We start from the raw sequence: 24780 nt of genomic DNA, 5'->3' as shown, positions 1-24780 counted from the left end.
ATGGAGCCCGGGCCGCATCTTACGACACCGTGGCAGACGCCTGTATGAAATCCAGACGGACGCGGGTGTTGCAGTGCGTCATTCGGACCAGCTTCGGCCTCGGGTGCCAGCAACGCCTGTTCCGAATGCCGCCACACCACCTTTGGCTCTACCTGATGCTCGGGATCTTGGCATCTCTCAATACTCACAACGCAGCCCTCTCACCGTCATCGCGATGCCAGCACCAGAACGGACGCCACCAGGAGACGTGCCCATGCAGGAACCGGTGGACCGTCCTCTGTCAGAGTACATCTACTCGCCTCCTCCTCCAACAGACGCCGACACATCGCCCATGTCTCCTGTCATATCAACTGGACTTGCCGCAACGGGCAGATTGGTGCAGGGGGCCCCAGCAGATTCAACCCCTACGTCTCCTGTCATCTCGACCCGTTATCATCGGGGACACTTCCGTCCGTACGGGAAGCCTCCTCCTCGAGACTTTACGGCGAGTCAAACGACGCCTATGGACGTTAGCCATCTCCAGGACACCTCCATCAAGACCAGTGCAACAATTTTAAAGGGGGGAAAAGTGTTGTGACTCGCCGATTATTCAAAGTGCCGCCGCGCAATTACGCACGTCCTCTACGTGCGGCGCTGTCTGCCAGCCAGGCAGCAGCTGCGCCACCTAAGCGGCCAGCCGAGCAGCGGCCGCTAGACTGAGACTCAGTGTTTAATCGAATGCCGACTTGCACACAGGTCAACTTACTCAGTGACTTATAGGTGTGTTGTGTTGTCCGAAAACTGTGTTAAATTTGAAGATATAAAAGATCCCATGATAGATTTTTATCTAGTTGCATTCCTAGGAATGAGCATATGTAAGTGTTGCCAACTGTGGGAAAAGGGCATTCTGTGATTCTCAGACTTGACTTCCTGGATAGGTATCACGCAAAAATTAATTTTGCACAGTACACAGCTGAATTTAGTGGGAACTTGTTTCCAGTGAACCCAACAGCTATAAATGTATGATGAGATAAACGAAATTATTCAGATAGTGAAGGGAGACGAAAATTTAATAGTCATGGGTGACAGGAATTTGAGAGTAGGAAAAGGGAGGGAAGGAAACATAATAGGTGAATATGGATTGGGGGTAAGGAATGAAAGAGAAAGCCGTCTGGTAGAATTTTGCACAGAGCATAACTTAATCATAGCTAACACTTGGTTCAAGAATCATAAAAGAAGGCTGTATACATGGAAGAATCCTGGAGATACTAGAAGTTATCAGATAGATTCTATAATGGTAAGACAGAGATTTAGGAACCAGGTTTGAAATTGTAAGACATTTCCAGGGGCAGATGTGGACTCTGACCACACTCTATTGTTTATGAACTGTAAATTAAAGCTGAAGAAACAGCAAAAGGTGGAAATTTAAGGGGATGGGACCTGGATAAACTTACTAAACCAGAGGTTGTACAGAGTTTCAGGGAGAGCGTAAGGGAACAGTTGACAGGAATGGGGGAAAGAAGTACAGTAGAAGCAGAATGGGTTGCTCTGAGGGATGAAGTAGTGAAGGCAGCAGAGGATCAAGTAGGTAAAAAGACGAGGGCTAGTAGAAATCCTTAGGTAACAGAAGAAGCATTGAATTTAATTGATGAAAGGAGAAAATATAAAAATGCAGTAAATGAAGCAGGCAAAAAGAAATACAAACGTCTCAAAAATGAGATCGACAGGAAGTGCAAAATGGCTAAACAGGGATGGCTTGAGAACAAGTGTAATGATGTAGAGGCTTATCTCACTAGGGGTAAGATAGATACTGCCTACAGGAAAATTAGAGAGACCTTTGGAGAAAAGAGAGCCACTTGTATGAATATCAAGAGCTCAGATGGAATCCCACTTTTAAGCAAAGAAGGGAAAGCAGAAATGTGGAAGGAGTGTATAGAGGGTCTATACAAGGGCGATGTACTTGAGGACAATATTAAAGAAATGGAAGAGGATGTAGATAAAGATGAAATGGGAGATACGATACTGCGTGAAGAGTTTGACAGAGCACTGAAAGACCTGAGTCGAAACAAGGCCCCGGGAGTAGACAACATTTCATTAAAACTACTAACGGCGTTGGGAGAGCCAGTCCTGACAAAACTCTACCATCTGGTGAGCAAGATGTATGTGACAGGCGAAATACCCTCAGACTTCAAGAAGAATATAATAATTATAATCCCAAAGAAAGCAGGTGTTGACAGATCTGAAAATTACTGAACTATCAGTTTAATAAGTCACAGTTACAAAATATTAACGCGAATTCTTTACAGACAAATGGAAAAACTGGTAGAAGTGGACCTCGGGGAAGATCAGTTTGGATTCCGTAGATATGTTGGAACCCATGAGGCAATACTGACCTTACGACTTATCTTAGAAGAAAGATTAAGTAAAGGCAAACCTACGTTTCTAGCATTTGTAGACTTAGAGAAAGCTTTTGACAATTTTGCCTGGAATACTCTCTTTAAAATCCTAAAGGTGGTAGGGGTAAAATACAGGGAGTGAAAGGCTATTTACAATTTGTACAGAAACCAGATGGCAGTTATAAGAGTCGAGGGGCATGAAGGGGAAGCAGCAGTTGGGAAGGGAGTGAGACAGGGTTATAGCCTCTCCCCAATGTTATTCAATCTGTATATTGAACAAGCAGTAAAGGAAACAAAAGAAAAATTCAGAGTAGGAATTAAAATCCATGGAGAAGAAATAAAAACTTTGAGGTTTGCTGATGACATTGTAATTCTGTCAGAGGCAGCAAAGGACTTGGAAGAGCAGTTGAACGGAATGGACAGTGTCTTGAAAGGAGGATATAAGACGAACATCAACAAAAGCGAAACGAGGATAATGGAATGTAGTCTAATTAAGCCGGGTGATGGTGAGGGAATTAGATTAGGAAATGAGACACTTAAAGTAGTAAAGCAGTTTTGCTGTTTGTGGAGCAAAATAACTGATGATGGTCAAAGTAGAGAGGATATAAAATGTAGACTGGCAATGGCAAGGAAAGTGTTTGTGAAGAAGAGAAATTTGTTAACATCGAGTATAGATTTAAGTGTCAGGAAGTCATTCCTGAAAGTATTTGTATGGAGTGTGGCCATGTATGGAAGTGAAACATGGGAGATAAATAGTTTGGACAAGAAGAGAATAGAAGCTTTCAAAATGTAGTGCTACAGAAGAATGCTGAAGACTAGATGGCTAGATCACATCACTCATGAGGAGGTATTGAATAGAATTGGGGAGAAGAGGAGTTTGTGGCACAAATTGACAAGACAAAGGGACCGGTTGGTACGACATGTTCTGAGGCATCAAGGGATCACAAATTTAGCATTGGAGGGCAGTGTGGAGTGTAAAACTCATAGAGAGAGACCAAGAAATGAATACACTAAGCAGATTCAGAAGGATGTGGCTTGCAGTAAGTACTGGGAGTTGAAGAAGCTTGCACAGGATAGAGTATCATGGAGAGCTGCATCACACCAGTTTCAGGACTGAAGACCACAACAACAACAGTTCAGAAGGTCTACTACCAGCAGCTTTTATCACACAGCACTTCACACCAACATGCGATACTCCACCAGCATAGAGGAAACCATACAGATTAGTGAAACACCTACAGCCACTAGTAAATGGATTTATAGATCAACAATTCCATGAGCCTATGCTCAGTAAATACTGTTATTCTACTCAAGAAGTCACCTGACAACACTTGAAAATTTCAACTTCTTTATGACTACCGTGATTTGAACACATGAACCACAAGAGATGCATATACAATCCCAAACAACACAGCTACATTAGACAACTTAGAAAGATGTAAATATTCTTCAACAATTGATCTTAAAAGTTGTTATCACTAGCTGGAAGTGTTTTACAAACATACACCTGGAACAGCTTTCACAACATCTTAAGGTTATTACTGATACTGAAGAATGCCGTTTGGACTGAAAAATGCTCCAGCTACATTCAAACACCTATTAGATGGGATACTTCATGGATTAAAACCAAGAATCTGTATGATATATCTTGACAATATTATTATGTATTTGAGAACTATGGAAGATAATGTCAAATGGTTGGATGAACTATTTAGAGATTAAGAGCAGCACACTGTACACTTCTGTACACTTAGTGTGAAGAAAAGCCATTTTCCTCAGACACAACTAAGTTATCTTGGACATATCACTCAAGAGAGAGTGAGGACAGAGTCTCAGTGTAATTCTGCTGCATGTGATTTTCTGATGCCACAAACTACTAAACAAAAACAGCCATTATTGGATTATGCAATTATTATCAAAAGTTCATGAACAGATTCAGTGCACAGCCATTAATTAAGTTGCTATGAAAAGGTGTAAGTCTTCACTAGGAAGATAGCAGTTTTACAAGTAGCAGACGGAAGTCAGGCAGATTCAATAAAGGGACAGTTAGCTGATAGTGAGTGTCAGTTGTCTTGAATACAACCTCAATAGAAAAGCAAGAAGGCTTGCTATGCAGATCTACAAACTGTCGATCTCATATTGCAGTCCCTGCAGTGCTGAGAATGGAAGTAATATGTCAAGCGCATAACCACATCTTACCATGTCATGAACCAACCAATAGACATGAAGCTGAAAGATATTGGTGGGAAAGGGATCATGGTGACGTAGAACAATATACACTAGGATTGGATGTTTTAGGACTTTTTAATAGAACTCAAGTGAGTAATAAATACACTCCTGGAAATGGAAAAAAGAACACATTGACACCGGTGTGTCAGAACCACCATACTTGCTCCGGACACTGCGAGAGGGCTGTACAAGCAATGATCACACGCACGGCACAGCGGACACACCAGGAACCGCGGTGTTGGCCGTCGAATGGCGCTAGCTGCGCAGCATTTGTGCACCGCCGCCGTCAGTGTCAGCCAGTTTGCCGTGGCATACGGAGCTCCATCGCAGTCTTTAACACTGGTAGCATGCCGCGACAGCGTGGACGTGAACCGTATGTGCAGTTGACGGACTTTGAGCGAGGGCATATAGTGGGCATGCGGGAGGCCGGGTGGACGTACCGCCGAATTGCTCAACACGTGGGGCGTGAGGTCTCCACAGTACATCGATGTTGTCGCCAGTGGTCGGCGGAAGGTGCACGTGCCCGTCGACCTGGGACCGGACCGCAGCGACGCACGGATGCACGCCAAGACCGTAGGATCCTACGCAGTGCCGTAGGGGACCGCACCGCCACTTCCCAGCAAATCAGGGACACTGTTGCTCCTGGGGTATCGGCGAGGACCATTCGCAACCGTCTCCATGAAGCTGGGCTACGGTCCCGCACACCGTTAGGCCGTCTTCCGCTCACGCCCAACATCGTGCAGCCCGCCTCCAGTGGTGTCGCGACAGGCGTGAATGGAGGGACGAATGGAGACGTGTCGTCTTCAGCGATGAGAGTCGCTTCTGCCTTGGTGCCAATGATGGTCGTATGCGTGTTTGGTGCCGTGCAGGTGAGCGCCACAATCAGGACTGCATACGACCGAGGCACACAGGGCCAACACCCGGCCTCAAGGTGTGGGGAGCGATCTCCTACACTGGCCGTACACCACTGGTGATCGTCGAGGGGACACTGAATAGTGCACGGTACATCCAAACCGTCATCGAACCCATCGTTCTACCATTCCTAGACCGGCAAGGGAACTTGCTGTTCCAACAGGACAATGCACGTCCGCATGTATCCCGTGCCACCCAACGCGCTCTAGAAGGTGTAAGTCAACTACCCTGGCCAGCAAGATCTCCGGATCTGTCCCCCATTGAGCATGTTTGGGACTGGATGAAGCGTCGTCTCACGCGGTCTGCACGTCCAGCACGAACGCTGGTCCAACTGAGGCGCCAGGTGGAAATGGCATGGCAAGCCGTTCCACAGGACTACATCCAGCATCTCTACGATCGTCTCCATGGGAGAATAGCAGCCTGCATTGCTGCGAAAGGTGGATATACACTGTACTAGTGCCGACATTGTGCATGCTCTGTTGCCTGTGTCTATGTGCCTGTGGTTCTGTCAGTGTGATCATGTGATGTATCTGACCCCAGGAATGTGTCAGTAAAGTTTCCCCTTCCTGGGACAATGAATTCACGGTGTTCTTATTTCAATTTCCAGGAGTGTATGTCCTTATGATGTTAGCTCATTTTTCAAGACTTTAGTTATGACAGTGATCCCACATCAGAAGGTGAGTATGTTAACACGGGTCATGGTAAACAACTGGTTGCTGAAATTTGGCATGCCAGAAACCATTATTATGGACCAGGTAACTAACTTGGTATCTGATCTAATGAAACAATTATGTCACTTATTGAAAATTGAGAAGTTACATACCAGGTCGTTCCATCCTCAAACAAATGGATGGACAGAAGAGTTCGTCACACTTGTTCAGGAATATTAAGCCATTATTTAAATACACAGCATTCCAATTGGGGAATACATTTACATTTTGTCATCGGTGCACATAATTCTAAGCAATATGAGGTAATATATGGGCAAAAAATGCTGCCACCTTGTGATGTAGTTCAACCTATACTGGGGCATCAGGGTTAACTAGTGAAAAATTTTGCGAAAAAAATTGAAAGAAATTTGGCAAAGAATACAGTTGGCCAGCACAAAAGCTTTACAGAAGCAAGAACATATTGCACAACAGACTAGTAAACTGCTACAATAGAAAATAAGACAATGGGTATTACTAGCATATCCGTACACTCCAAAGGGCAAAACAAAAAAGTTTTAAATGAAATATCATCAAGCTATTGTAATGACTTAATCAGTCAATGTAAAATTACAGTTACTAACTCAGATTCAATAATGCATGAAAGTAGAGTCAAACTTCAAACTTTCTGCAGGTCAGACTGATGCATTGCCACAGATTCCTTCAACATTGGGGGGGCAGGGGGGGGGGGTGAATAATTACCGAGGAAAGAGGGATATCAGAATACCAGATAAATGTACCTTTTGCACTTAGGTCTAGGAAATAGCATAAATCTCATGTAAAATGCACATATGGTATTTTATAGTTACTTAGGTTAGTCTTAATTTTGTTTACTTCTTGTGTTCTGTTCTTATTGGGGAGAGGATTGATGATCATTCCATTTCTCTTGGGAATTAAAACTCTCATATGAGGAGTGAAGACTCATCTACATCTACATCTACATGGATACTCTGCAAATCAAATCTAAGTGCCTGGCAGAGGGTTCATCGAACCACCTTCACAATTCTCTATCATTCCACTCTTGTTCGAGCTCTGATTTCACTTATTTTGTTGTGGTGATTGTTTCTCCCTATGCAGATCAATGTCAACAAAATATTTTTGCATTTGGAGGAGAAAGTTGGTGATTGGAATTTCATGAGAAGATTCTGTCGCAACGAAAAACGCCTTTCTTTTAATGATGTCCAGCCCAAATCCTGTATCATTTCTGTGACACTCTCTCCCATATTTTGTGATAATACAAGGCATGCTTCCCTTCTTTGAACTTTTTCAATGTACACTGTCAGTCCTTTCCGGTACGTATCCCACACCGTGCAGCAGCATTTTAAGAGAGGACGAGCAAGTGTAGTGTAGGCAGTCTCTGTTACATTTTCTAAGTGTCCTGCCAATAAAATGCAGTCTTTGGTCAGCCTTCCCCACAACATTTTCTATGTGTTCCTCCAGTTGCAACAGTTAACAGAAAAAGTACCACGAATGCTAATGCATAAAAAAGGAAGGTTGGTTAGCCAGAGGAGAGAAGCTGTGTTTGGAACAGTGGATAATGTTGTGCCATGCACTCATACAGCGTGGTCAGTGCACGTAAGATGAGATCACCACCTTCTCGAGCACTATGTGGCAATGCTCCAAAGGCAGCAGTATGGCGTACTTCAAAGTGGTCACAGTGGGGGCACCAAAAGGGTGCAGCAGTCATACTGCTGGAGTCGAGGGGGCTAATTAGGTTGCAGCCCCATGTGCTTAAGTCGCATCATCGCAGCCTGGAAGGGGAGTCATCTGGTGGGCCTCTTGTAGTATGGAGCAGGTATCCTCTCAGTCCCGAAACTGTTACTGTGATAGTGTTTACAGGAGATGATCTTTAGCTATGGACCTGGACATGAGTGATTGCACTTTTTGTTTCACTTTGTTTTCAGAATAAATCTTCTGAGTTGTAATTAATTTTGACTTTCCATTTGGTAGTTTGTACCTGGCACACAACATATAATGAAGATAACCAGTAAGAATGTAGCTTTATTATATCACATATCTGATGTAAGGGTGAGTACTGATCAAGTTGGATTGTACATAAAAATTCAGTTTTCAGTAGTAGGCAGAAACGCACAATAGCACTGTTACATAGTACATCCATATCCAACAAATAAATATGTCATGTGGCACCATGGTTTGGTGCAAGTCTTTCTACTTCTTGCCACTTCAGTGACTTGCATGTTATTAAACACATCAGCACCTGGTTTTGCCAAACAGTCACCCATTCAAGTACTACCCAGGCCCAAAGTTGAGCTGGCTGCTGTAGTCAAGCAGCTCTATGCACTTCAGTCTGGAACTGCACTGCTGCTACAGTCGCAGGTTCGAATCCTGCCTCAGGCATGGATGTTTGTGATGTCCCTAGGTTAGTTAGGTTTAAGTAGTTCTAAGTGTAGGGGACTGATGACCTCAGATGTTAAGTCCCATAGTGCTTAGAGCTATTTGAACCCAATGTTGCGTAACTTTGGTGATTGGGTGGGAACTGGTGTTACTAACATGGCAAGGCCATTGGCTTCCAGATCTGATTAAATGGAATATACATGGGAAATGGATAGACACAAACTCACGAAGGATTATTAGTTTCTAGATGGAGAGACAGTCATGTCATTCTGTATGAAGCAGATTCAAAGGATTGTATTAGGGAAAATATTGTTATTTGCCCAAAATACCACTAAACTCGAGATCCATGGATTTACTTGATATTTACACCTGAAGTGCTAATTACCACTTGATATAAAATGGTAAACCAAATGGGATACTGAAACTTTGAGTGCAGGACAATAGATTGTCGATTAATTGAACTAGATGAAACTTCCTGGCAGAGTGAAAATCTCATAATGGAACTAGATGCTAAACAGCAGGAGGACAATTTTCATCTTCCAGCTACCAAATCGCGCACAACAACGTGTACAGGTCAATGCATATAGTATTGGGCAGATGAACCACCACACATATTACCTATCTAAACAAAACATAACTTTTATTCATGTTACCTTAGATTACAATTTACTACAATCAGTAGATGAATAATTAACTTCAGAAAAAGGACGAATTTAGTCAATAAAATAATGCAACACTTGATACAATATCATCAGTAATGTAGACAAACTATTATTATTTTCGTGTTTCAATGACAAGAATGAGCATGGTTCTAATGTTCATTTGTGCATGTTACTTTTGTACAAAGCATAAGATATCTCATTCAGTGGAGTCAACTATACATCACGACAAATCAGCAACCCATTATTTACGCAAATTACAGACCTTTGCATAGACATATAATGCCACATACCTACCAACAAACCTACCTACAAACTGTCGGAGCCCTGACACGCGGAATCTGTGATATATTTCATTTCAAAGACGGACAAACAAGCTATTAAACAGGTGGTCATAGTGTTTTGGCTCATCAGTGTATGTATGTTCCACATCTCCTAAACCACTGGATCGATGTCAATCAAATTTGATAAACATTTCACTTTCTCTCTGTAAAGGACCACTATGGATCCAAGAACCACCTACTCCTACAAGAATCGAAGGTGGGGGTGAAAAAGGAGCGTAGTTGATGATGGACAAACATCCAGACTGTATTCATTCACTCTTTGACAATGAGAACACTTAGTGATCTGCAAGAAACTTTACAGATAATTTAGAACCTTTGAGAAAATTCTTCTCACTCATACCGTCTACAAAATGAAGAAAGGAAATTTTTTTTATTACATACTTCTTTTTTGCAGTTCATGCAGTAAAACTACTGTCTTAGCAGAACCTTTTAATTCATTACTTCTTTACTAACAATTACATCCGTAACACTTTTTTCAGGCAGCACCTACAAAACTATACTATTTTATGACACATAGTTCAGGAGATATCGCATCATAAATACTGAGGTGCATCAAAAACTGCTGGATTATGCGCGACGTTTTAATTTGTTACCTCGCTACTACCAACAACAGTCACAACACATTTCTCGGGCACTGTGCACATATATCACTGGATGTATCTTACAAAATTATAGAATTGTACAACTTATGGATCAGAAGATATTACGTCATGACCATTCAGCAGCATGAAGATGAAAGTGCATGGTGATATTCAATAGAGATACAGTACAGGTTAAATATATGAGGGTGCATGACGTTAATATATGTGGCATGTGCATTAGTGGGCGACGTCCTAAACGTCTAGCATGATTTCAGCCAAACTTGGTACAAATATTATTTATTATCTGGAAAGAAATACTGTGGCTGTAAGAACAAGTAACCTCATATAGGGGGTGTGAAAACGTAGAGAGCGAAGGGGGTGAAAAAAAGATGGGCAGAGAGAGAGGGAGAAGGTTAGAATAGCCCCACATATGGGGGAGAGAGAGATGGGTATAGAGAGATGGGAGAAAGAGATGGACAGAGAGAGCGGAAGGAGGAGATGGACAGAGAGAGCGGAAGAAGGACATGGACAGCGAGAGGGAGAAGGAGATGGACAGGGAGAGGGAGATGGAGGGCAAGAAGATGGACCAATGGAACTGGAGTAAACACATATCCACGTAATGCTGGGTATTCAGCTAATTTCACTATAAACCTGTAAGGAATGGTGACTGTACTCGTAGTTGTTGAATTTGCAAACATTACTTCGATAACAAATGTAGCTTACGTTCGTGAAACCAGTCTGTATTTCTGTAACAACAGCTGGAAACTTATACACTACTGGCCATTAAAATTGCTACACCAAGAAGAAATGCAGATGATAAACGGGTATTCATTGGACAAATATATTATACTACAACTGACATGTGATTACATTTTCACGCAATTTGAGTGTACAGATCCTGAGAAATCAGTACCCAGAACAACCACCTCTGGCTGTAATAACGGCCTTGATACGCCTGGGCATTGAGTCAAACAGAGCTTGGATGGCGTGAGCTGCCCATGCAGCTTCAATACGATACCACAGTTCATCAAGAGTAGTGACTGGCGTATTGGGACGAGCCAGTTGCTCGGCCACCATTGACCAGAGGTTTTCAATTGGTGAGAGATCTGGAGAATGTGCTGGCCAGGGCAGCATTCGAACATTTTCTGTATCCAGAAACGCCCGTACAGGACCTGCAACAAGCGGTCGTGCATTATCCTGCTGAAATGTAGGGTTTCGCAGGGATCGAATGAAGTGTAGAGCTACGGTTCGTGACACATCTGAAATGTAACGTCCACTGTTCAATGTGCCGTCACTGCGAACAAGAGGTGACCGAGACGTGTAACCAATGGCACCCCATACTATCACGCCGAGTAATACGCCAGTATGGCGATGACGAATACACGCTTCCAATGTGCGTTCACCACGATGTCGACAAACACGGAAGCGACCATCATGATGCTGTAAACAGAACCTGGATTCATCCGAGAAAATGACGTGTTGCCATTCGTGCACCCAGATTCGTTGTTCAGTACACCAGCGCAGGCGCTCCTGTCTGTGATGCAGCATCAAGGGTAACCGCAGCCATGATCTCCGAGCTGATGGTCCATGCTGCTGCAAACGTCGTCGAACTGTTCGTGCAGATGGTTGTTGTCTTGCAAACGTCCCCATCTGTTGACTCAGGGATCGAGACGTGACTGCACGATCCGTTACAGCCATGCGGATAAGATGCCTGTCATCTCCATTGCTAGTGATACGAGGCCGTTGGGATCCAGCACGGTGTTCCGTATTACCCTCCTGAACCCACCGATTCCATATTCTGCTAACAATCATTGGATCTCGACCAACGGGAGCAGCAATGTCGCTATACGATAAACCGCATTCGGGATAGGCTGCAATCCGACCTTTATCAAAGTCGGAAACGTGATGGTACGCATTTCTCCTCCATACACCAGGCATCACAACAACGTTTCACCAGACAGCGTCGGTCAACTGCTATTTGTGTATGAGAAATTGGTTGGAAACTTTCCTCATATCAGCACGTTGTAGGTGTCGCTACCGGCGCCAACCTTGTGTGAATGCTCTGAAAAGCTAATCATTTGCATATCACAGCATCTTTTTCCTGTCGGTTAAAATTTCGCGTCTGTAGCACGTCATCTTCGTGGTGTAGCAATTTTAATGGCCTGTAGTGTACAATAAGTCAATTGAAACTTCATTGTTCCAAAGACCTTTTCAAGTCTCAAACATATATGATGTATTTACGTGCAGACTGAAGTGACGCATTCCGGCCTTTGTACAAACCTTCATCTGTCACTTCAGTCTTCCTATATACATTATGTAACAAGTAGGGCCTACTTTGAAACATCTTGAAGCAGGTTACCACAGTATGTGGCAAGGAACATTGTGAGTGTATCCTCATTGTATGCAAAGTGTCCGAGACGACGTGGAGAGCAATAGGGCACTCACCCAGCAGCATGATGACGACGTCATCCTGGGCGTACTCGCGGATCTCGCCCAGCCACGCCCGAATGTTGTCGAAGCTCGTCTTGTTCGTCACATCGTACAGCAGCAGGAGTGCTGCAACATACCAGAAGATCATATCAGGCGCCGCTCTATCTTGATATTGCTTTTTTTTATATCTTTTCTTGTCGGAAAATAAATTTGGTGGAACTGGGAGGGTTGGCAAGTCTAACTATGAAAAAAGCAATTCATCTATGGCGCTAGTCGTAAAATCTTATTTATCAGAAGTTTTTGTGGATGATTGCCTACAGCTGTTAAATAATTTGGAGAAAGCATATTTGTGCCATCAGCTTTGTAGTTGTATGTTTGTTCTCAGCCAGTCTCGATTGTTATAATGATCTTCACAGGAAAAAAACTGTAACGTAAAAAAAAGAGCATACTGTTAAAAACTGTTATACTGTCTGATAATTGCAGAAGAAGTTCTTAATGTTCTAATCCATTATAGTCCTTTAAATTGACTTTATTCACAATGTTTGGTTCAGATAAATACCTTCCTTTTAATTTTTGAAACACTGAAGTCGAAATATGACATTATAACAGGCCACATATTTATGTTACTCAGAGAATGGATGCCATGTGATTTCTGAATTTCTGTTACTGTAAACTTTGACTAGACCAAAGAACATTTTTAATCTTTTAGGCAAATTTATATTGCTTGTGTGTTTCAGCTTGACTCTTTGATGATCACCTTGTATTTGTACCGTTGACAATTATGTACATTATTAAATGTGGACTTATCAGCAAGTGCTGTGCCAATGCACGACGTGTTTATGTGGACTGTGTTAAGATATACAATTCTGACACTTACATAGATCTACATTTGGTTGGCCCGTATGTGATGGGAATGTGTGCTTAATCCATTGAAACACACTGTATAGATACTATGTTTTAAAAATGTCCTTTCCTAGTTCCTTTATATTCTATTGCGACTGTGTAAATTCTATGGTCTTTTTTTTTTTCTTTTTTTTTTAACCTTACAGTTTTCTCGTACGAAGATGACGGTAAAAATCGAAACGGGCAGAAAATAAATATAAAATTGAACAAATGATGGCGCACAAATATGCTTTTTCCAAATCTTGTCACCTCGAAAAAATATAGTTACAGAGTTAACTTTGTGTTTATTTGCAAGTTCCTGCCTGCAGTCCTGATACGTATTGAAGTCCCCACATCACAGTACCATAGCATGCCACTAGAGTTGATAAAACCAAATTTCGCACGCCCTGATAAAGTGTGATAAAGTGTGAGTATCAAGCAGTATTAGCAGGAACGTTACAGTTGTATTAAGGAAATCGAAGTAGCTGAAGCAGTTGGGTTGATAATTAAGACTTCATGACTACCGGTCACACAGCTGTTTCCCAACTTTTCTCAGAACTCATATAGCAACCAATGACCCCAACAACGTATAAGAAATAACAAAATTTTGTATTAAAAATGAACATTCTTGTTTTGAAAAGATGTAAAATAAATAATTTTTAATCGACATTTAAACAAATAAAATTAAATAGCATTTCTAATAGCTTTTATTAAATGAAGAAGCGTTTCTATGTGCTTTTATTAAATCAAGAAGCATTTCTAAATGCTTTTATTAAATCAAAACATAATATTAGTCAATGATATGGTTGGTAGTGCATTTACAGCTACATCTATATGAATACTGTGCAGTTCACACTAAAGCGCTTGGCAGAGGGTTCACCGAAAAACTTTCAGACTCTTTCAATACCGTTCCACTCTCTAACAGTGTGTGGGAAAAATGAACACTTACATGTTTTTGTACGAGCTCCGAGTTTTCTTATTTTATTACAATAATCATTCCTTGCTAAGCAGGTTGGCGACAATAATATATGAGGGTTATTCGAGAAGTAAAGTCCGATCGGTAGTGAAATGTGGACCACTGTGAAAATGAAAACCGTTTTATTTGCAACACTTAGCTGCACCTTCTCTCCAGTCGGCGCTCCGACTTGGACACTTCCTGTAGAATTGTACCTCCTTTCCACTACCTTCGTCATAGAACAATAATATATGAGGGTTATTCGACAAGTAAGGTCCGATCGGTCGTGAAATGGAGATCGCTGTGAAAATGAAAAACGTTTCATTCGTAACAGTTATCTGTACCTTCCAGATACTTCTTGTCAGCCACCTGTGCTTTCCGCCGAAGAAGGAAATGCATGACAGATGTATTACGTGGGCTGCATTACATCAGGCGAAATCTCTTACCAGGCCCCCATACATGGCAGGGGGGACTACTTTTTAGGCTTCTTTATGTGCTCACTGTGCGCTCAGAACTAAAAAGAGCAACATAACGCGATCGACGGGCATACTAGAGACATACTAGGACCCTCTAAAACCTCCACTGATTTTCTGTATGCAGGATAAAAATTAACTACAGCTGGAAAGCTGCGTCCGAAACTGACATACACTGAGACAACAGATCATCATTTTCATAGAAGACAATGTCTGTCTATGCAGCTTGTGGTCGTGCGGTAGCGTTCTCGCTCCCCACGCCCGAGTTCCCGGGTTCGATTCCCGGCGGGGTCAGGGATTTTCTCTGCCTCGTGATGACTGGGTGTTGTGTGATGTCCTTAGGTTAGTTAGGTTTAAGTAGTTCAAAGTTCTAGGGGACTGATGACCATAGATGTTAAGTCCCATAGTGCTCAGAGCCATTTGAACCACTTCAATCTGTCTACGCAGCAGCTAGTTCGACCTTCTCCACTGGCGATTGCGGCAATCAGTCGCGATCACCGAATAACAAATAACACTGCAGGAGGTTTCGCCTGTGGTCCATCCAGCGTACAAAGTTACGTTTCTTGCCGAAGGGGTGAGCTGGTGGTAGGCGCTTTCGCGTCTAACTTCAACGCTCCGTAGTGTCACTGGATGACGTTCCCGGACATATGTTCCTATCCTCGCTTAGTTCCTCAAGATACTCTCTACAACCCCTCAAAGTTAGTCGCAACGTTTCTGGGGCACCCTGTATATCATCATCATCATCAGTGGCAGCAGCAATTCGATCACTTGGTAATGTCGCCTCTGAGTTGGCGTGCTACATGGATCCCTACAGGCTCTTCCTTTTCTGTCGATCTTGAGCTTCTCGATGCAAATTAAATTCGGTTGCCTTTCTCAGGTCATTGTTACATCTGTCTGTAGATCTTCTCATTGGTCTTTTACGGTAAATTGGGCTCCGATCTAGTATTTGTTTTGACAACCTGTCATCATTTCTTCGAGCGACATGACTAACCCACTGCCATTTCAAGGTATTCACTCTTTCCATTATGTCACTGATCTTTGTTGTCTGTCTGATATCAGCTGCTTCCTTTCTGTCTTTCTTTGTGTAGCCCAATTTTTCCATTCATCCTTGGGCTACTATTAGTTTTCTGATAATGACTTATTTAATGTCCATATCCCACAGTCATAAATTATCACTGGCAGTACACATTGGTTAAAAACTGTTTTCTTCAGCTCCGCTGACATCTTAGACTTCAAAACTGAAGAGTATCTTCCATACGCTTGCCAGCTTAATTTAAAACATCGAAATATGTTTGATTTTAGGCTCCTTTCATATTTAGCACTTGACATAAATAGACATTGTGTGATCCTTTGCAGTTGCGTACTTCCAACAGATATATTTCCCTCCAGTATCCATTCATTCATCATAATCTTTGTTTTATCATAGTCAATTTTTAGACCAACTTCAGAGCACACTAACGCAAGTTCACTAGCCAGTATTTGAAGTTCTTCTAGAGTTTTTGCAAATAGAACAATATTATCAGCGAAATGTTATTTAGTCTCTTCCCTAGAACTTGGATTCGTTTTGTTTTCCAATCCAATTTTGACATTGCTTTTTCGACGACTGCTGTAAATAGTTTTGGAGATGTGGAGTCACCTTGTTTTACACCCTTTTCGATGGGGAATTCATTGGTTTCTTCAACTACATTCACAAACGCTGTGGAGGTTTTGTATGTGTTGTATATGACTTTAATATTGGCCTTTTCCATTCTGGCTGGTTCTGGCGGAGGTTCGAGTCCTCCCTCGGGCATGGGTGTGTGTGTGTTTGTCCTTAGGATAATTTAGGTTAAGTAGTGTGTAAGCTTAGGGACTGATGAGCTTAGCAGTTAAGTCCCATAAGATTTCACACACATCTGAACATTTGAACTTTCCCATTCCTTGTTCTGTCAGAGCTTCGAACACTGATGGGTGACTTATCGAATCGAATGCCTTTTCAAAATCTGTGAAAGCAAGGCAGATAGGTCGATGGTACCCTATTAACCACTTGAAAAAAATTCTTTCTTCATCAGCATTGTGATCTAGGCACCGAACTCCTCAGACAGTCCTATGGAGATACAGGGTGCCAGATATTTTAATAAACAGAGACGAACGCTTGAATTTAAATTAGCCATCGCGTATGGCACTTAACAATATTCTTCGATCTTGTGGGAAATAATCACAGCCAAGACATATGGGGCGCCTCAGGACTATTAATGTAATACCACTGCCGAACAAAGGGTTGTAACATCCGTCGACAATGGGAGTATTATCAGCGCAGGCTACTAATCGTTATTGTAAGAAATGGCGCGTGGACTGTACTGTTAACATGATAGTTCAACGACCCTCAGATGGCTTAGTGATTGGAGACAGAGCACAAGCTCCTCCCCCTTCCCCTCAAACTTTAGCAAAGGCATCTGTAGTTTTACATACACTGAAGAGTCAAAACGTTACGATCGCTGCCCACCATGGGACTGACTGCTGCCTGGTAGCGTTGCGAGCACGTGACGTGGTAACGAAAGAATGTAAGTGGAGCACAGGCGAATGTGGGCTTCAAATGAGGAAATCCACTGACATCAACGACTTAAATAGGGCAACCTGAGAACGGGCATCTCGGAAATGGCTAAGCTGGTCGGCTGTTCACGTGTTACTGTGTTGTTGGCCGTCCACGCCTCATCACACAACGTGGAAATCAGAGGCTTTCCAACGCTGTCAAGAAAGATAAGCGGCGATCTGTAGCAGATCTGACCGTGGACCAATAGCATCATGTCCTCTGGCTGGATGAGGCACGTGTTTTGTCACACCAGGTCACTGTTTTGTCCAGATACATCCATCCGGATGAGTAACTGCTCGAACATGCACAGCGCCACTGATGCAGGCAAAGGTGGCTATGGGGGACATTCGTCAGGGTGTCAATGGGACCTGTGGTAGTAATCTAAGACAGCATGACAGTTGTGGACTAGGTGAACATTATTGCTGACCACTTTTATCCATTCATGCTTGATGTCTTCACACACGAATTTAACTTAGGATCTGCGCCTGATATGACACTTGCTTTTCAAAGAACGATGCTTGCTTTTGCCTCCGGCGATTAAAGGAACCATGGAAAATCTAAGTCTGGATCTCCAGTCTGAGATATCAACTCCGGTTCTCCGAAATTTATGCAACTCCGGTTACACGTATTTTTCATAAATACACTGCCATAAAATAAAGAAAAGGTTACCTGGAAAGACGACATCAATTTTGTTCCGATGACAGCATATGCCACCTGGGGGACAATAGATGTAGAGATAATGGTTTCATTGTCGTCTGCCAACAGATAATGTATTGGCACTGCTACCCGGGCGCCGTCTGCGTTTACCCTTTAATAGGGAATGTTTACAGCCAGAAAGCCCAAGGTTGGGCAAACGTGTGAAGCAACCAGGCAAGAACGACACGGAGACACACTCGTGCATTCTGCAGCCAACTGAGTGAGTCTGAGAGAGGTGAAATTGTGACCTTCCGAGTGGCGAGATGGTCCTTTCGGAGACAATAATAACTCTTCAATGAATTGGAAACCTCTAAAAGGATGTACGTACTAATTTTTTTCCTCACTGCAATTTAATCAAAGTTTTTATTCAGATCTTCTATTAATGAGGCTGCAACACTCCTATGCGTCTTTGACAGAATCATCTTAAGTGTTAACATCACTCTAAATCAGAGGTGAACGCCAACCAATGTTTTCTCTAGCTGATGCTGCATTCCGCTGGTCCCTGCGAGTTCTACTACAGGCGACGTAATATGGTAGTGAATGCAGCACGTGATCCAGCTAAAATTGCACCCGCAATCACGCTCTCGGACCACTGTTAAGTTCCGAACACTGTTCTCGACTCAACTTAGGCCGCTGCAAACAGCAACACGTGCAGCAGATAGCCCGAAGTGAGGTTTTTGCAGCCCCGTGACACATCGACTGAAGAGGAAAGCTGCAGGGGACGTGAGAAGCCTGGGTCTCTGGACGGCTTTGAGAGCTGACCAGTAGTGACGAAAGGAGAGCGCGCCGCCGCGATTGCGGGCAAAATGAGCAGAGGCCACAGGACGTCTCCACTGGTGCCAATAATCGGTGAATCAGGAGGCAGCGCCGTGGGAAATGGGAATTGCACAGGGATGTGGCGCGAGCAGCACAACAGTACAGTACTGATCTGCGGAAGGAAACAGCAACGTGATTCTCTGGTCTTTACTTTAGAACATGAGCCACTGACAGCCCATATGTGCCGGTGGAATAGGCAGCATTTCACTGCGTGCTGGGTGTGATAAAAATCGCACCCAGAGTAATATCATTAATATCAATAAGAAAAACTGTTTCTCGTCTTCTGTATCTGACTTTTGTTCCGTTTCTTAAGGGGGTACGGTCATGAAAAACACACATTATTTAAAAGATGCACCGTGTGGTGTCACAAGGCTTAGGCCTGTCCCACCCTTCATTAAATCGACCAAGACTTATACGAATAATTGTAAGAACAGTTATTATTATGATGTTCTTTAAGTTTGTTTTTGGGTTTTCAGAAATACTGGGGGAAGAAAGTTTATTTATGTTGCAGATAACGTGGAAGACGCCCAACGATCACCACGCAAGTTTGACGTAGCGGCAAGTGGGCAAGGAATAAAACGAATGCTGCAAACTACAGCGAGCCATGGAAGAGCCTGGACCGCGAGGGCGTCAAGCTTCCTAGGTCGTTGTTGGACAACGTCAAAGGAAGAGATATTCTGCTTTCTCTTTGTAAACAGATCGATCGAATCTTGAAAGGTTCATGTAAAACGTATAGGCGGGTGACACATTAGGTGGGAATCGATGCCTGTAATACTTCCACAGTTATTAAAAAGTTGTTAAACGGCAAAACCGGTAGTTCATCATTTATACAGACAAAAAGTAGTAAAGATATGGGAAAGGAAGAGTTGCGGCGTCAGAACTAAAAGTGATACATCAGCAACGAAGAAGGACGTAAACAGCGGGCGTTGGGTGGTGAAAACAAATCAACTGATAAAATAGTAAGTCTGTAATTAAGCATAAAGCCACGTAACACTGCAACCGAATCCAAAATTTTGAAGACCAGGCAATGAAACGTTGTGCCATGCTTTAAATGAATTTAACACATTTACTGTAAAGTTCCTTGGATTATATACAGTACTTAACTTTTTTATGGAATTTAAATATTTTATTTTAAAAAGATAATATATGTACCTTCTTCTCACAAACTATTCAATAGATTTCTAAGAAACGTTCTGTATTTAATCTCTTTGCGTGTAGTAAGCTTCTCTCATAATGTTTTTAAATACAACGAATAGGAGCATTTTAATAAATTTTAATTATAATTCTCCAAGTATGATATAAACATTATATAAAATTCCAAGCACTTTGCCCCATATCTCAACTTACATTCAGAAGTTCAAAATTTACTCTTGAGGCAATATTTATTGGGTTTATATAAATAACTGTACAAAATTTCATACTCTAGCCTTCATAAATTTGCGAAAAAAGTACATATACACTCCTGGAAATGGAAAAAAGAACACATTGACACCGGTGTGTCAGACCCACCATACTTGCTCCGGACACTGCGAGAGGGCTGTACAAGCAATGATCACACGCACGGCACAGCGGACACACCAGGAACCGCGGTGTTGGCCGTCGAATGGCACTAGCTGCGCAGCATTTGTGCACCGCCGCCGTCAGTGTCAGCCAGTTTGCCGTGGCATACGGAGCTCCATCGCAGTCTTTAACACTGGTAGCATGCCGCGACAGCGTGGACGTGAACCGTATGTGCAGTTGACGGACTTTGAGCGAGGGCGTATAGTGGGCATGCGGGAGGCCGGGTGGACGTACCGCCGAATTGCTCAACACGTGGGGCGCGAGGCCTCCACAGTACATCGATGTTGTCGCCAGTGGTCGGCGGAAGGTGCACGTGCCCGTCGACCTGGGACCGGACCGCAGCGACGCACGGATGCACGCCAAGACCGTAGGATCCTACGCAGTGCCGTAGGCGACCGCACCGCCACTTCCCAGCAAATTAGGGACACTGTTGCTCCTGGGGTATCGGCGAGGACCATTCGCAACCGTCTCCATGAAGCTGGGCTACGGTCCCGCACACCGTTAGGCCGTCTTCCGCTCACGCCCCAACATCGTGCAGCCCGCCTCCAGTGGTGTCGCGACAGGCGTGAATGGAGGGACGAATGGAGACGTGTCGTCTTCAGCGATGAGAGTCGCTTCTGTCTTGGTGCCAATGATGGTCGTATGCGTGTTTGGTGCCGTGCAGGTGAGCGCCACAATCAGGACTGCATACGACCGAGGCACACAGGGCCAACACCCGGCATCATGGTGTGGGGAGCGACCTCCTACACTGGCCGTACACCACTGGCGATCGTCGAGGGGACACTGAATAGTGCACGGTACATCCAAACCGTCATCGAACCCATCGTTCTACCATTCCTAGACCGGCAAGGGAACTTGCTGTTCCAACAGGACAATGCACGTCCGCATGTATCCCGTGCCACCCAACGTGCTCTTGAAGGTGTAAGTCAACTACCCTGGCCAGCAAGATCTCCGGATCTGTCCCCCATTGAGCATGTTTGGGACTGGATGAAGCGTCGTCTCACGCGGTCTGCACGTCCAGCACGAACGCTGGTCCAACAGAAGCGCCAGGTGGAAATGGCATGGCAAGCCGTTCCACAGGACTACATCCAGCATCTCTACGATCGTCTCCATGGGAGAATAGCAGCCTGCATTGCTGCGAAAGGTGGATATACACTGTACTAGTGCCGACATTGTGCATGCTCTGTTGCCTGTGTCTATGTGCCTGTGGTTCTGTCAGTGTGATCATGTGATGAATCTGACCCCACGAATGTGTCAATAAAGTTTCCCCTTCCTGGGACAATGAATTCACGGTGTTCTTATTTCAATTTCCAGGAGTGTACTGTAAAATACATCATTTTCAGTCAGTGCAATTTAAAGTTCATCCTAACTTTTTTCCTATGTCACCTATTCAGAAGACCTTAGATTTGTACTCAGAGTCCTCTTCCCCCTCAAAGATTCTCTTTTGGTTCCTTGTTTTAAGCCTTCTTTCCTTTACCAGGTCTTCAACTTAGTTTTCAACTGCAGGAAGGAGCTCTTAATCTATTTTTCTCGAAATGCCGTGAGTGAAATTTCCTATCTTAAACCCAGTTCTATCTGATACCTTCACCCCCATAAGCTGCAAGTCTGACAACTGTAGCAGATAAAAACTCGGTTTTAGAGCATCGTTTCCATATGACTGAATTTCGAGAGGCATTTGCATTCTGTGTTTTGCCATGAACACATTTTTTAGAATAAACAGTACACACCTTAAAGTTCAAATGAAATAAGACACACAAACACACATACACCCCACATCCTCTCTCCATTGCTGCAATCTATCAATCTTCAGTATGTGCACTGAATAATTTTGTCCGATAGAGGAGGTGCAGATTGACAGTTGAAGCCTTCAGACGAACATATATCTCCCATAAGATAGAGCTAATGAGTCTGCAAACGTTTGTATTAACAGGTTGTGTGAGTACGACTAATAATTCAACAAATATAGACGTTTGAAAGTAAATAGTATCTCATGTGGCTACCGAAAAACAAAGTCAAATAAGCAAACATCCACGAAAGCAAGAAATGTTCGATCGCATACTGCCTGAAGGGACTCTCACAAACAAACAAAAAACGAATAAAAACCAAAAAAACGGTAAAAAAGTAGCGTCGCAGAAGACGTCGCTTAATCACATGAATTTGTGTGTCAGTCCAATCACAACCTGTTTGTCGGTTTACCTAAATATAGATGTTTTTCACTTTTTCCGTATCTTTTCTTAAGTGGTGAAGGTTTGGAAAGTACTTTTAACTATGTAACCCCCCTTCCATCCCCGTCCTTCGTTATTCTCTTTATTGGGAGACTTATGGGGGGGGGGTTGACAAAATGAGGTACAAAAGCAAGAAAAAAAGTTTGTTTCATAAACCAGTCACCTCACTTCTTGATATAGTCTGCTTTGAGGGATATGCACCTGGTCCAGCGATCCTACAGCTTTCTCATCCCATCGGAAAAGTAGATTCTGTCAAGCGCTGCAAAATATTTTTGACTGCACCTATCGCTTCCTGACTTGATGAAAATTCCTTCACAGGAAGACAAAATTTCAAGTCAGAGAACTGGAAGAAGCCGCCAGGGGTAAGTATGCTGAATAGGGTGGATGAGGAACGAGTTCAAAGCCCAGCTCATGCACTTTCGCCATTGTTAACGCTGATGTGTGGCATGGTGCATTATCCTGTTGAAAGAGGAATTTTCTGCGTGACAAGTTTGGTTTTCCTTCCAGTCAACGCAAGTTTCAATCGACCCAACAATGGAACATGATAGAATCCAGTTACGGTTCTGCCATTTTTCCCAAGTACTCTATGAGGGTCAATCCTTTGCATCGCAAAAAATGGTGGCCGTCACCTTACCAGCTCACAAAATGGTCTTTGCCGACTTCAGTGCACTTTCACTAGCCTCTGTCCACTTCTATGACTGTCGTCTTGACTCTGGAGTGTAATGGTTTATAAAATTTTCATCAACAGTCGTAAATAGGCGCAAAATGTATTGTGGATTGCGATTAAACATCGCTAGACATTGCACTGAAATATTGTGCCGGATGCGCTTTTGGTCGTCTGTCGGCAATCATGGCACCCATCTTGCACACAGCTTTTTCATAGCCAGTTCTCCGTGCAGGATATAATGCACTCGCTCAGTTGAGATGCCTACAATCTTAGAAATCTCTCGAATATTTATTCGGCGGTCTTGCATTACCACAGCATGGATTTTGTCAATGGTTTTCTATGTAGTGACCTCAGTTGGACGGCCAGAACGCGTTTCGACTCGCGTGCTTATCCGAGCTCTTTTAAATTCATTAATCCAAAAGTAAATGCTTTCAGCCCACATGAACTTAATCTAATTCTGTTTTAATTTGTGCGGCAGTCCAGCCCTTAAAATGAAAATGTTTAATAACAGCACGAAGCTCGATTTTCTCCATTTTCAGTCGCAGTCGATACACTGACCAATTCAGCCGTCTGTCAACAGTCAGCTATACGCTGTACATTGTTGAAATTCTTAATACGATTCTTGGAATAAGCTTACCAAGCATGGAGGCTCAATAAAAATGTTCCAATCTTTCATGAAAATTTACCAGACTTCCGAAACAACCCTCGTAAATATCCAGCCGTTTCTAGAATTCTCTCGAGCATAACTTTTAATGACATTTTGGTTTCTTCGCGTGCCTCTTCGGACAAATTTAACGACAACGTATGTAATGACACATGACTGATGATGAAGAATTTTCTCCTGTTTTTGGGAGTGCATCCGTGGCATTATTAACACTTGTACCGACATTTCGGCTGACAACCTTTCAGCCGTTCTCAAGGTGAGTCGCTTGCAAGATTTTTAAAGCAATTTACACTGCGGGGTAAATACGCATATGTCAGAAATAACTCCAAACTGCTTTAAAAATCTTGCAGGTCGTTTACTCTAAGAACAGCTGAAAGGTTGTTAGCCGAAATATCGCTGCAAGAGTTATTAATAGCCCAGATGCACTCCCGAAAACTGATGGAATTTTTGATCCATCGGAAAAACTTGCAGAAACCCTTCTGAAGAACTTATCCTTTCCTTACTGTTCGCTAAGATCGCAGCGCAATGCGATGTAGTATTTTGCTCGAGATCGACTTCCCTTACAAGAGCGCCCATACGATAGTTTGTAGGGGGAGGGAGGGGGGGGGGAGATAAGCAGTGGAGGGGGAGGGGGGGGGAGGGCAGGATGTCGGGTTTGAAGAAATTTAAATATTTTGGATG

General features: G+C 43.2%; 1 protein-coding gene across 2 annotated transcripts in view; it reads right to left on the bottom strand.

The window, feature by feature from the left end:
• LOC126170560 (ras-related protein Rab-37-like) overlaps window positions 1-24780 on the bottom strand; it is a 379498-nt gene that overhangs the window by 30827 nt on the left and 323891 nt on the right. For both annotated transcript variants that reach the window (XM_049920735.1, XM_049920736.1), the window contains one exon: window positions 12608-12718. In XM_049920735.1, coding sequence (XP_049776692.1) covers window positions 12608-12718 — 111 coding nt within the window. The remainder of the gene's footprint in view (window positions 1-12607; window positions 12719-24780) is intronic.

This window comes from Schistocerca cancellata, chromosome 1, assembly GCF_023864275.1.
Source record: "Schistocerca cancellata isolate TAMUIC-IGC-003103 chromosome 1, iqSchCanc2.1, whole genome shotgun sequence".
Lineage (NCBI taxonomy): Eukaryota > Metazoa > Arthropoda > Insecta > Orthoptera > Acrididae > Schistocerca > Schistocerca cancellata.
The sequence above is the reverse complement of the archived record's forward strand: the minus strand, read 5'-3'. Positions and strand labels throughout refer to the sequence as shown.